We start from the raw sequence: 13,072 nt of genomic DNA, 5'->3' as shown, positions 1-13,072 counted from the left end.
CCAGAACGCTTCACAGTAGCAAGATTTAAAGGTGATGTTTCATTTACTATCCAATGTCTTATCAATTGCATGATACTCAAGTTATAGTTAACGGTATCATAAATTGGCATGTTGATTGGTTTTATGTATTTCCTGCTGAGATTGGTTGATAGGACGGGACAGAATGTGGGGAGAGATCATTCAAATGTTGAAACTAATGGAGTATCAGTCAGGGAGCAAAACAGTTCAGGGGAAGAAACAGATGGGATAGGTGGAAGGGCAGAATTGCTCAAAAATCTGTGATGATTTTACTGATTTTATTTATTTATTTATTTCGCCTACTGGTGCAGCATGTGGTTACCATTAAAGTTACATTGTTTTACAGGAAGTACAAAAACAGTGCATTTCTTTAATGGGGCCTTTAAAGATGACCAATAGACTTTTCAGCCACCAGTGGCACTAATGAACAGTGGGTCCCATGCAGCAACAAAAACAACAAAAACCTGTTTTTGAGCACACGAACGAACAAGCATGCAAGAGCATAGTGGTGATGTAATACAGAATAGACCCTTTTCCACAGCAGGCCTAAACATGGTTGATGGTGATGCTGAACAATCATCTAGGGAGGCATCAAGATGGAGGAGTCGATTTATTTTGTTCTGGGAGAAATGAAAAGTATGCATAATGCACAAGCTCTGGCTAGCCCTCGAGAGAAAAAGGGGCTAATATTGTTTGGAGAGGGAGGGTTTCAGCCCGTGCAACATTCCAGGTTGTTTTTCATCTATGTTCACTCAACGCCCATGTTGGCAGCACATAGACACAACTGAGTTTGGGCAAGCGAGGAAATTAAAACATGATTTCAATGCTGAGTAGAGAAAACTAACCAATAAAGCAGAGACCATTTTAACACTTGAAATATTTTTGCTCTATGTAGAAAAGTGAAGCTAGAGAAAGCATTTCATAATAATGGCAACATAGCATTCTCTCAGTTGACTGCTAAATTAGCTTGTCAGCTACTCTAGTTATGTTACTTGTGTCAGAGTGACATACTGAGCTACAATTTCCAGTAAATGGTGGGTGAAGAAGCTGGTATGGATACCTGAAATACTTGCAACATAAGCTGTCAATCAGGTGGGAGCCTTCTCTGCAATTTTCTGAGTTGCACCTTTGTAAACACCACAAATTTAGACTTTCTGAACATCTTTGAAGGCCATAAATTTTATTCAAAATACTCTCTGTACAAGTGAAAATATGGAAGTAAACAAATCCACAGTTTACATGGAAAGCTCTGTTGCTCTGAGTTTTACCAATATAAAAATAAAGGTAAATCAGTAGATCAAGACTTAAGTCTGACACATTCATGGAAAACAAAAACACTAGAAGTGCACCTCTGACAAGGCATCAGAGGCAAATTTTCAGCAATTGTTTTGGACTTCACAGTACTGCCTTTCCTCTGGTAGTAGAGTCACACAGAAAACTGTCACTTTAGAGAAAGGACTGCATCCTTGATAAATTGTGGTAAAAATAAGGCCTTATTTGACTGAAAGCTTGCAAGTTATTATATGAATATTTGTGCAGATCTGTATGGAAATATCATAGTACTACAAAATGTTCCAAAGCACTGTAAAATCCATCTGGCGTCCATCATCTTTTAATGTAGATAATATGAAGGAATGGAAATGTCTGCTAGGTGTTTAGCTAAATCACTTGTTCACCAACTGAGGTCAAAGGTTGTAAAAAACGCTTAAAAACACTTTGACCTGGGCCGAGTGTCTTTAAGGCACGGTGCTTACATGGAAACCCATCCTGGGCTGGATGCTCCCCATACGTGGGTGTCAGAGCAGGCAGGGGTACTTGTTCCAGGGAGGCAGTCTACCTGTTTCATTAGCCAGTCTCCAGTACCTGTCCTTCAGGATGAAAGCTCCTGCTTTAGGCTGCCTCTGCCTGCTGAAAATGCCCTTCTTGTTCCCCACCACACGGGTCACACCTGCAAAACAGAGAAACAAGGATCTAGATAAACCTTTTCAGATTTAGAAAGAAGGCCTTAACTCATTTAAGTAGAAAGATAAGGGTGTAAAACAGGATATTTCTATTTCCTTAACATGACCTATGCTTCCTGAATGCCCACAGATCAGGAAACTATGTCTTACAGTCTAAGTAGATAGGAAAGATCCCAAAATAGTTCTGATATGGAAAAATGGTATTCTGATATGGCAGTCTAGTACATCTTAAGGAAGGCAAGCAGTCTGGGTTGAATCTAGAAAGCTGGTCAGACATCTGGCCAGCTTTCACACAAACCCCAAATGTCAAGAATAAGATGTCCTGTTGAGCAAATTCAACTCATTAAACAGGGCCAGGATGATGCCAAACACCAGTGCAGACTGAATATTCTTGTGTGCAGACTCATCCTTTACACAGCAATAACAGAATGATTTGCATGGTTTCACCATGGAAAGTAACAAATGAACCATAACAAGCAATAAGTAATTCTGATTTAGTAAAGACTGGGGAAATGAGGGCACAGAACTCCACCAGTTCTGGTTGAGCCAGCTTCTGTAATCCTCCACTACCTTGTGCGGTCATGAAGTCGGCAAAGTTCCAGATGAGTTCGCCGACAACATACTCCTTCCTCTTCTGGTCGAATACTTTGTGGTAGCTCTGCAGGACTATCTTCTGATACTCCTCCGTAAACATCATGGGCGGATCCTGCAGGGTGGAGAACCAAGCCCAGTAATTATTACATTAGGCACTAACATGTTTCTGGGACAGGTATGCTCATTTTGACTAGTCTCTTTACTAGAGGCATATGTGAGGTGGCTGATTGTGTGTGTGTGTGTGTGTGTGAGCTAAATCCTCACACTGTGTAGCCCCGGCACCACGTCAGCTCCATATTCACTCTGGATGATGGGCTTCTGATACTTTCCATACCAGTTCTCAAACTGGTTTGTGAGCTGGATGGGGATGACCTCCACGTGGCCTGGGTCATGGTACCAGGAGAAGTAACTGTTCACACAGATTACATCTACATAGGGAGCCTGGCAATAGGAAAAGATGAAGACTGGTGGAGGTGTGCTCTTCAACAAGTTCAACAAGTTCACAGCAACAAACGACCCCATCCTGAAGCCAGAAGTCTCTGAGAATATTATATTCTTGAATGTCATATAATAAAGATCTGAGAGCTGCTCCATTGATAATTCATGGGAGATTGATTTGTGGATTGCCTTAAGGAGTAGCACCAGCATTTGAATAATGACTTTAGCTGTGTTCACTTTTCACTGTTATGAAGCCAAAGTACTTTCAAGAGGCTGAATGAAGCCAGAGATGTGGCCTCACGCAACAGATTCGTCTACAACACAGTCTAACATTTGGGTAACAAGTGCTTTATAATATGAAGTGCTGAACTGCTGAAGCTCAGTGAGATACCTTGACATTTTCACCTCTGGTCCTTTATCTTTTTCTTTTTTTTTTTTTGTTTAACAGTTTTTATTAATTTTTCATTATATTCTCCATACAGTTGTTAGCAGCATTTGAAAACAAAAAATACAAAAGCATAGGACAGCTGCCTTGTTTAAGTGATTACAGAATTGAAAAGTACCCTCCCAAATTCCCCTTACCACCCAACCCACCCAATCATCCCTACTTGTCCCTGTAAGTCCAGATCTACATAAGAATAATTGTTCATCGAAGTGTCTGTCCAACCAACTATTACAGAAGTACAAAATGAATAAATTAAAATTAACAGTCCTTTATCTTTTTCCACCAGGCTTTAATCACATTTCATAGTTTCCCTCACTGATTAGAATATGAGGACATTCAGTGAAGTGTCTTGATCTGATGTGACCATTGCAGCAACCTGGCAACTGGGCAAACCTGGATTTTATGCTTTGCATTTTTTCTACCTGTGTAATTAAGAAAGCCAATCCTTCATCCCAGATGCAACTTCAGCCACTTTATAGACATTTAATAATCATCAAAATACATCTAATAATATTATTGACAGCCAATGAAAATATTCTGCACATTTGCACACCCATGATAAGATAACCACAGATGCATGACTAGGTCAGGACACAGCCTGATTGAAACTGGCAATAGCAGCTTTATTTTTCCTCCATTTAGGCTATTTGCTGACTTTGATATGTTAGGAAAAATTATTATGAGGAGGAAATTTGAGTATTTGTCCGTAATATAAAATGGCATATATAGAGTTTCGAATTTGACATGTGCCCTGCTAGATGAAAGCTAAGCTCTTGCAGCTAGCGAACACGGGTTTCAATGTAGACATGTCCTCTGCAGAACTGAAGGACTCATAATAGTTTTTTAAGATATTGAGAAATGAGTAGTAGTCACTGTGCTCAACAGGTGTTTATATGGACGCATATTGCTAACAAATATTTACTTGAGTACTATAAAAACTCACCCCTTTGTCCCTGGCATAGTTACTGTCTGTGATAAAAGTGACAGGTCGGGTAGGATCCAGGGCTTTGGTGTGACTTATTAACATCCTGGAATCAAACAGAATTGTGAGGGGATCAATCTATGAATCACACACACATGACTTTATATAAAAAACACAACGCTTCAGAAAACTGAATGGCCAAGCAACCAGTCTTTTATTTTATTGATTTTAAGTATGAAGATCTAATGTGCGGCATTCTAAATCTGAAGAAACTGCCTTAATCTGCCACAGTCTCAGAGCAACAAAGGACTTGTCTGTCCTCTGGGAATTATCTATACTCTCTCTATTGAAACACACAACAAATCACAAACTTGTTTCTTATAACTGGGCAGGTCCAGCATTTATCTGGCCTCTTTGTCTTGCTAAAGCATTGGACTGTGGCTGAACTCCACCTGTCAAGTGTTCAGGGCAGGTTCTTTTCCACTCTGACTGCATTCCACACACCTCAGTAAAGGGACAGGATCTGACAAAGCCTTATTAGCTCTGACACACACACACACACACCTCACAGTTTCCAGTGCTTGAAATATGTTTTCAGCAAACTGCCAGCAATCTGTGAAATTCAAGACAAAAGGAAAGTGGATTGGAAAGAGGTGAAAAAAAATATGTATGAGACACCAATACTCACTTGAAATAAAATCCAGCAGGGGGCATCTCTGCAGCTGGCTCATTGGCTACTGACCACATGACCACAGAGGGATGGTTCTTGTCCCTGTTGACGAGCTCGTCCATGACATCCAGATGGTGAGCCAGGGAGGCATTTCCAAAACTACGTCTGGATCAACATACAAGGCACACACAAGACTTCATCACCTACTGAGATGACGACGGCTTTGAACGGGGTTCACATCACATATGGCAAACAGAAATCCCACAGACCAGATACAAACATTTTCTGCTGGTTGTGGTCATCATTTCAACTCATCTTTTATCCTCAAGCAGCTCACGACACACTGTAAACCCTGCACTGGTGCCCGAAAGCAGGCATGACCCTCCGTTCCCTCTGTGTCATGTGCAATGATTGTTCTGCTGTCCAGTAACATTGCTTTCCAAGAAAAATACATTTGTGTGAGTGCCGTTCAAGGTCCAAAATGAACACCTGCCAAGCGCCAAATGCAGTTAAAATTTGGGTTTTTACTGGCCACCCGACAGATTTAGGTCATCTGCCGGGTGGCCAGTAAAATATTTTGGAATCATAGTGTAGGGCCAGGTTTACTTCACCGTATTTTATATGTGTACCAGCTGAGACTAATGTGACCCTAACCGTCCACCGTACCTACCGTAATATCAGCCAATCAAATCAAAGCTGCTTACAACTTCTATTTGGCACTTTCTACACAACGTCTGTCTATGTTTTTGCCATAAGAAACATCTGCATTGCATGTTGTCAGAGATGTAGCAACACATTCCCGGTGTTAAGCCACCAAAAAGAAAATATGAAGAAGAGGAGAAAATTCAAAGAGGTTGACATTTTTGCGAGAGGCCTAATTTTTTTTGCTCATCGTATTGAGCAGGGTTTTTGAGAACAGGGTGACAAAGATGTTTGTTGATGAGGTGCAGCAACAGTATGAGTTAAAGTGCAACACTGTCATTCATTGACAGTGTTTACTGAAAAAGTTTGGAAAATAAATGTAATGTAAATAGAGTTCGCTCTTATTCTAAATGTTCTGGCATTTAGCGTTAAACCTGTAAAAATCATAACTGATGCTTCTTATTGGTTTTTTCCCGTCAGTGAAAATTGAAAAATGACAATTTAATAAAACTGATATGAAATAAAATTTTGACTTTAATTAATCTAATTAGCTTGATGTTGGGTAAAATCAAAGTAGTTATATACATGTTTTGTAATGTGATAAATCTAATCTAATCTACAAATATATATTTTTTTGTTTGTTTGTTTGTTTTTTAAGCATAGGCAGAAAGGAGCAGCCTTTGGTATTTACAGATGACTATACAGAAATGCCAGCAAAATCAATTATGATTTAATGGCTTCGTTTTTAGAGTCACTCAGCATTGAATCACATTCGGCTGCACTGCCCTCTACAGGTTAAAACTTTCAGGAAATGGGGGCAGTGCAGCAGACTTTTTGTGCTGGTGTTGTCTCATTCTTTAATGGCTTAAAGCAATAAACCCATGAAATTTTGAATATGTGTGTAGAGACTTTATATTTCATATATTAATGCACGTGTCCCTGCAATTTCCTTGTAACTCTTTCCAGGTAACAACATTAGACAGCCTAAGATAATTACGTGTCAAGTTTTGTGTATTTAACTTTGAATTTGACAACTTCATTGTCTGAATTTGAAAAAAACGTGAGAAGTTGATTATTATGTATGAGCAGCAAAGCTGTAACAATCAGTCCTAAAACACTGTGACTGCTAGTTAGGGGACTGTGCTGTTGATCACTGTAAACTCTCAAACACAGAGGGTCACAGAGACGTGAGCGATCACACCTACATGTCTTTGATACCCACTCCTGGGCATTCATCTATCACCACGATGCCATGGCGGTCACACATCTGCAGGATCTCCTCAGCATATGGATAGTGGCTGGTGCGGAATGAGTTGGCCCCCAGCCACTTCAACAGGTTGAAGTCCTTGACAATCAGGGGCCAGTCCAAGCCTTTACCTCGGATCTGTGACACCGAATCGACAGAGGAAGGGAAGATCATGTTACTGCACTGGATTAATCTTTTTTACAGTTTGGTTAACCCAAAATGTCCTTAAGTAATGCTCATATATATGACATGATATTTAAAAGCTGTTTCAGATTTTTGCTTTGGTGCAAAATGAGCCATACAGCTGAGATTCAGTCTTTTGGTTAAAGTTTTGGCTCCCTCTAGTGGTACTCACATCAGAGTCCTCGTGTTTATTGACTCCATGGAAGTAGAAAGGCTTGTTGTTGATGAGGAACTGGGTGCTGGTGACTCTCACTGTGCGGATACCGACTGGTAGTGTGTATATATCCTCATATGCTACACTTTCATCAGCTGTCGTCATGTGAACCTGAAGGTTTAAGAAAAGATGATAAGTAGCCTGTAACAAAAACTGCACTCACCTATTAGGAGTCCCTTATTTGGATTATTCAGCTGGCCATAGCATTCAATACCTACATTAATCTGGATTTCAACATGGTGTTACCTAGTAGGTGTGTAGTAATAGATGTGTAGTAATCCTTGCCAAATGTACGTTTTAATATACAGATCTGGGTTCTGGGAGAGACACTGAAGGGAAAGTTGCTTACATAAAATGGGACAAAAATAGCATTTCTCTCTGTATATGCACCAAATGTTTTTGATGCTGAATTCTATAATTACTTTGCTAATACAATACTTGAATTATACAAATTTGCTTTAGTAATCGTGGGTGATTTTAATGCGGTCTGGCTACACTCTTTGGATAGAACTGGGACTACTGAATCAAGAGAGCAATGCCTGGCATCTAGTGCATTAAGGAAATGGGCTATGTATTGAGTACATTTTTGTCTTGATGCTGCTGTATGACATCAAATTTTGATTTAATCCCCCTGTCTCTCTCAGACCATTGAGCTGTGACACGTAAAATTACCATCCTCTCTACTCCAAAATGTGCAGCATGTTGGCGTTTCAAATTCACACTACTGCAGAATGAGACCCTTTTTAAAAAATGCAAGCACAATGAAATTAATTTACTGCAATTAATAAACCGTCAGTTGATGATCCTAATATCCTGTAGGAGGCATTGAAGGGATGCATCAGGGATAAAACAACTGGGTTTGCCTCTGATCTGAATAAATCCAGACTGCAACATATTCAGAAATTAGAAAAATGCATCTCTGAACTAGAAAACTTCCTCATGCATAGAGCAAGACAAAATTATTATCTAAATAGTGCACAACCAAGCCACTTGCTAGCACTGAAGCTGAAAACCTACGAAAGACTATCAAATATAACCTCAATTAAATCCACCACTGGTACCGACCCACCAGAAATCCATGCTAACTTTGGTGCATTCTACTCCTCTCAATATATATCAGAGATAAGCTACGACTCTCAATCTTGCTCTAGTTTCCTAGACCCACTGCAGCCTCCACAGCTTTCGCAGGAGGATTAAAATGATCTGGATGCTCCTTTGTCTTTATCTGAACTCCACAATGCTCTTCTGTCAGTGAATAAAGGCAAGTCACCAGGTTTAGATGGTTTACTTCCAGAATGTTCAATTTGTAACTGCACCCTGATATAACCATGTTTAAACACCAATAAAAAAAATGATCAAGAAAAAAGTAGTGTTGGCTAAGTTTTGGACTTCTGCCTTGTGGAAAAATGCACCCAACATGTGGCCCTATATGATATATAATAATTAGTTTTGATTTCATTTCGCTGACTGGATGTGATCTGAGCTGACATTCTCCTGGCCGCCATGGAAAGGGATTCTTTTCCCTGCAATCCTTTAAATTTCTTCTGTGTTTTTTCCCCTGTTGGCTTTGGGATTTTTTTTTTTTTCGCATTTCACTTTATTTGACAGTCATAGTAGAAAGACAGGAAAAGCAGGAGAAAGAGACGGGATAGCATGCAGCGAATGGCCTGGGCTCGGATTTGAAGCCAGGACGCAGGCTTAACAAGTGGTATGTGCTCTATCAGGTGAGCCACCAGCGTACCTTTTCTCGTCTACCATGAGAGTTCAGGTCAGGGGGTGTTGTTTTGTTTTCTATATTATTATTAATAAACTTGAACTTGAAAAGGTTTTAAGTCTACTTAAGGTCCTCTCAACTGAGATCTAAGTACGGTTTCTATTGTAAGCGCTCATTAAATATCTGATTGTGGGTATGCCTGAATGTCTTGGTTATTTTGAAATAAAGAAAACTATCTTGTTTTTGCTGGCCTGAAGGACACTGGGAAGAAGATTGGGTGTGGTGGTGAATGTACTGCTGATGGTAAAGCCACTTACCTTTACCTTATTATTTTACATATCCTGTAGTCACGTGTATGGGCGTGTGACTTAAACTCCATGTAAATACGATGATACAAGAGAGCACTTAAACATGCGCATAAACACGTGTGCCATGATGTCTTACCTCCATAGAGTAAAGATAGCCTGGATTGTCATGCATCAAATACGGCCACCACAGGTTTACATCTGTCACTTTCAGGACTCCAGATGGCCCACTGGAGGAGGCCACACAGCGGCCATGTTTGTCTGTCAAGGTGACCTTCACATTGGTTGTGGAGGCACCGAGGACCGACACTTTGTAGCTGACGAGGCCTGAGATGCAGAGGAAACAAACCTGAGTAATGTCACATAGACAGACGTGAACAGCCAGGTGATGCAGTGGAATGGTGTTAAAGATAAGAAATAGGGCTTATTTTAGTGTTAAACATCTTATGATTTACCAGTGTTATCAGAGAAGTCGGTCACGACAGTGATGTCATCTACATACACCTTAGGAGTGGTGTACAGCAACACAGGACGGTGAATCCCAGCATAGTTGAAGAAGTCAAAGTTGGTGTTTTGCACAAAATAACCATTAGGATACCTGTTGAACAAATACACAGCTTACATTTTCTTTTCTTCTCCTTATGAATACGAGCCAACCACTGATTGGCTGCACCAAATGCGAATAATTGTAGATATCAAAAGACTGAGGTTACTTGGAGGTGTCATCCATGTGCTGGATGCTTCCTGGAGGCAGGGTCTCCAGAGTTAGTGTGTTGTTGACGGCAATGGTGATCCTACATGGTGCCTGTGGGTTCTCGCGGATAATATCACCTATCTCAGCCTCGAAGGGAAGATGACCACCATTGTGCTCCATCACTTTCACTCCGTTCACCCACTGCAAGGATCAGCACATGACAGTTGGACCAAAAAAAACCAAACAAACAAACAAAAAACTATTTGTATTCAGTATGACTGGGAAGGTAAGCGACACATACCACCACTGAGTAATAGTGAGCACTTCCCACTCTGAGCACCACCCTGGTTCCTTTGTCAGCAACCCAGCGGGCAGGCACCACCACCTCTCGGTCGTACCAGACCCAGCCAATGAAATCTCTCAGCTTGGGATCCTGGGTGATGTCGTTATAGCTGGCAGGAACTGGCATGTCAATCACTGGACCAGTCTGATACACAGGATCAAGAGGTCAGATCAGATGTCTGAACACAGAAACGGAGAAGAAACCTCTAACAAGTCAGTTTAATATTCCTAATGTGGATTATAGCATGTCGTTGGTATTCAACAGTGAGTTTATAGTAGCCTTATTGTACCTCATGGTCATTTTTTCCTCTAACAGTATCAATATAATATTCCTATATGGACTTAGTTGTGTCTAAATTGATACAGATCCTTGTTTTTTAGTATTTTTTTTTTTTATCTCCAATGCAATGTTTTTCTGTTCTTTTGTTTAACATCAGAATACAAGACGTATGGGTGCCTCCATGGGCCCATTTTGAGTGCACACAGTTGAGTTAAATTCAGTTAGGTGTTAATGTGATGTGATAACAGCTTCCCTGTCAGTGTGTTGATGCTGACCATCCTGCTGGCAACCTGTCAAAGACGGAGCTGCTGCATCACGCCTGCCTAAGTGGATTGGACTCAAGTGTTGGACATCACCATTCTGCCGGAGCCAGAAGGGTGTTATCTGGAGCCGATTCATTCTCCGTCACACTGTTTTTAATTAGAGGACTGTCCTCTCTCCTTTGCAATTTACTAAAGACTGACCAGCCTGGAACATATACTCCTGCAGTGAGGAGATAAAGGCAGTAGTTTTTGGTCAGAGGAGCACTGACTGCATTCCTTTAGTTACGTTTTGTTTACTTGAGCTATGCTAAGGCTCTCAGGCAGGTCTGATTAATAAGTTCATATGCAGTTACATTTTTTTTGTCATTTTTGCTTGGTTTACATGCTTTGGGTGAATAAAACCACAATTTCTCCGCCTCTACTTCCCCTCACAGTTTTATGCTGACTCTGATCCTTCACAGTGACCATTTTGACCACAGTGGAATTTTGTGGCATATTTCGCCTTTGATATCACTATAATGTTCCTGTTGAGACTTATGCTTGTAGTACTCATCAGTGTGTTTACAATAACCGTACTGTACTTCCGGTAATTCTATACTTATTGTGTCGTTATAGGGAATCACAGCACTATTTACTATGGTATATTTCAGGACCAATAGTGGTGTGTAATACTGCAAACCTTTCTTGTTGTAGTATAGTGTCCTTCTAAAATGTATTAAAGCTCTTTTCCTGTTTGGGGTCGTGTGACTTGTCTGGAGTCGACGTGCACAGGCAGAGAAACAAACACACAGAGGGCAACAGGAGCGGTGTTAGCTGATTACTTCGTCGTGTTTACCTCCGCCAGGCGACTTTTGTACCAAGCCGAGTCAAAGCCCAGGCTCCTGCCGGGGGACTGGTCTGCTCTGAAGTCCCACAGCCCGCTCAGCTCCTTCAGCTCTCTGGAGGCGGACTCCCGGGGGAAGAGCATCCCGCGCTGCGGCACGGAGGCCCCGTCCCGCGCGGCGCACAGCAGCAACACACCGAACAGCGCGAGCTTACCTGGGTCACCCATGCTTCACGCGCCCCCGACGTCCCTGGATAACAGCGCGAGCCCAGTCCGCTGCTCCTGTGGCGGATTCAGCCCAGATTCAGTCACGCGGGCACTTCCTAAAAAATCACGTGACCATGAGCGTCCTTATTGTGTTGCCTTGTCGTGATGTCGGATACATTGCAATTATGATTTAGTCCCATTTTGTTATTTGTGTTTTTTATTTATGACCAAAAGGGCGCGTCCATTTGTGTTTACGACTCTCGAGCTCGGAAGCAGGAGTTCGCATGGAGCACATGAAAGTAGCATTACAGCTCCTCTGTCGTCAAAACTTAGAAATGATCCAAACAGAAAACATAATGCATGAGTAAATGGTTACTTTTATGAATTCGCAGTGTTATCTCACGCCTGCTCATATAGTTTCTCCTTATTATTATTATTATTATTATTATTATTATTATTTTTTTTAATATGCTGCCTTCATGTCGGTTTCTTATGAATTCTTAGGTGCACACACTGAAGCATACATGTTCGGAAACAATGACAAAATATTCCCTGTAACACACGTGTTTTTGATAGCTGCTGAGTGGGTATGTAGTTATTTTATGTCTTATTCTGCAGCAGCACAATATGAGGCCAAAAAAGAGGCCTATGTCTTATTCATGTTTTGACTAATAGGGGTTTTCACAAACTGTGGGATCTATCTGCTAAATCCAAGCCATAAAATAGAAACATATAACATTAGTATCTCCACACACGTTGCCTGTTAATAATATATAACTTTTTTAATGCACTACCTGTATCGTGTCTGCTTTGTGCCACTGATGGATTTTTTCATGTGCGCCCCTTCGTGCGCGCTGTTTCCGTCTGCACTTGAAAGCAGCACCTAACCAACGTCTGTGTTCTTGATCTCGACACTAGATGGCGCCAGATAGTCGTACATCATCACCGACAGGCAGAGCGTGATAGTGCGCCGTGCATCTCTCTGTACATATCCACCTCCACAGATACCACTTACAGGTTAGTGAGAAGGACACCTGAAACACTGGTGGCTGATGGTTGATACAGGATACACAGTTATGATCAAGTTAATTTATATGGTTTTGTACGGTTC

The 13,072-nt window shown here is 41.1% G+C and overlaps 1 protein-coding gene across 1 annotated transcript; it reads right to left on the bottom strand.

Moving 5' to 3' along the window:
* Window positions 1–1,178: 1,178 nt before the first annotated feature.
* On the bottom strand, window positions 1,179–12,072 carry gusb (glucuronidase, beta). The gene is made up of 12 exons (XM_030069524.1): window positions 11,767–12,072; window positions 10,348–10,533; window positions 10,066–10,247; window positions 9,808–9,950; window positions 9,492–9,679; window positions 7,292–7,444; window positions 6,896–7,074; window positions 5,067–5,213; window positions 4,400–4,484; window positions 2,838–3,014; window positions 2,550–2,685; window positions 1,179–1,966 (listed from the first exon to the last, which is right to left on the bottom strand). The coding sequence occupies exons 1-12, from the start codon at window positions 11,980–11,982 to the stop codon at window positions 1,815–1,817; spliced, it is 1,944 nt and encodes a 647-aa protein (XP_029925384.1). The 5' UTR covers window positions 11,983–12,072; the 3' UTR covers window positions 1,179–1,814.
* Window positions 12,073–13,072: the final 1,000 nt, after the last annotated feature.

Source organism: Myripristis murdjan, chromosome 14, assembly GCF_902150065.1.
Source record: "Myripristis murdjan chromosome 14, fMyrMur1.1, whole genome shotgun sequence".
Taxonomy (NCBI): Eukaryota; Metazoa; Chordata; class Actinopteri; order Holocentriformes; family Holocentridae; genus Myripristis; species Myripristis murdjan.
The sequence above is the reverse complement of the archived record's forward strand: the minus strand, read 5'-3'. Positions and strand labels throughout refer to the sequence as shown.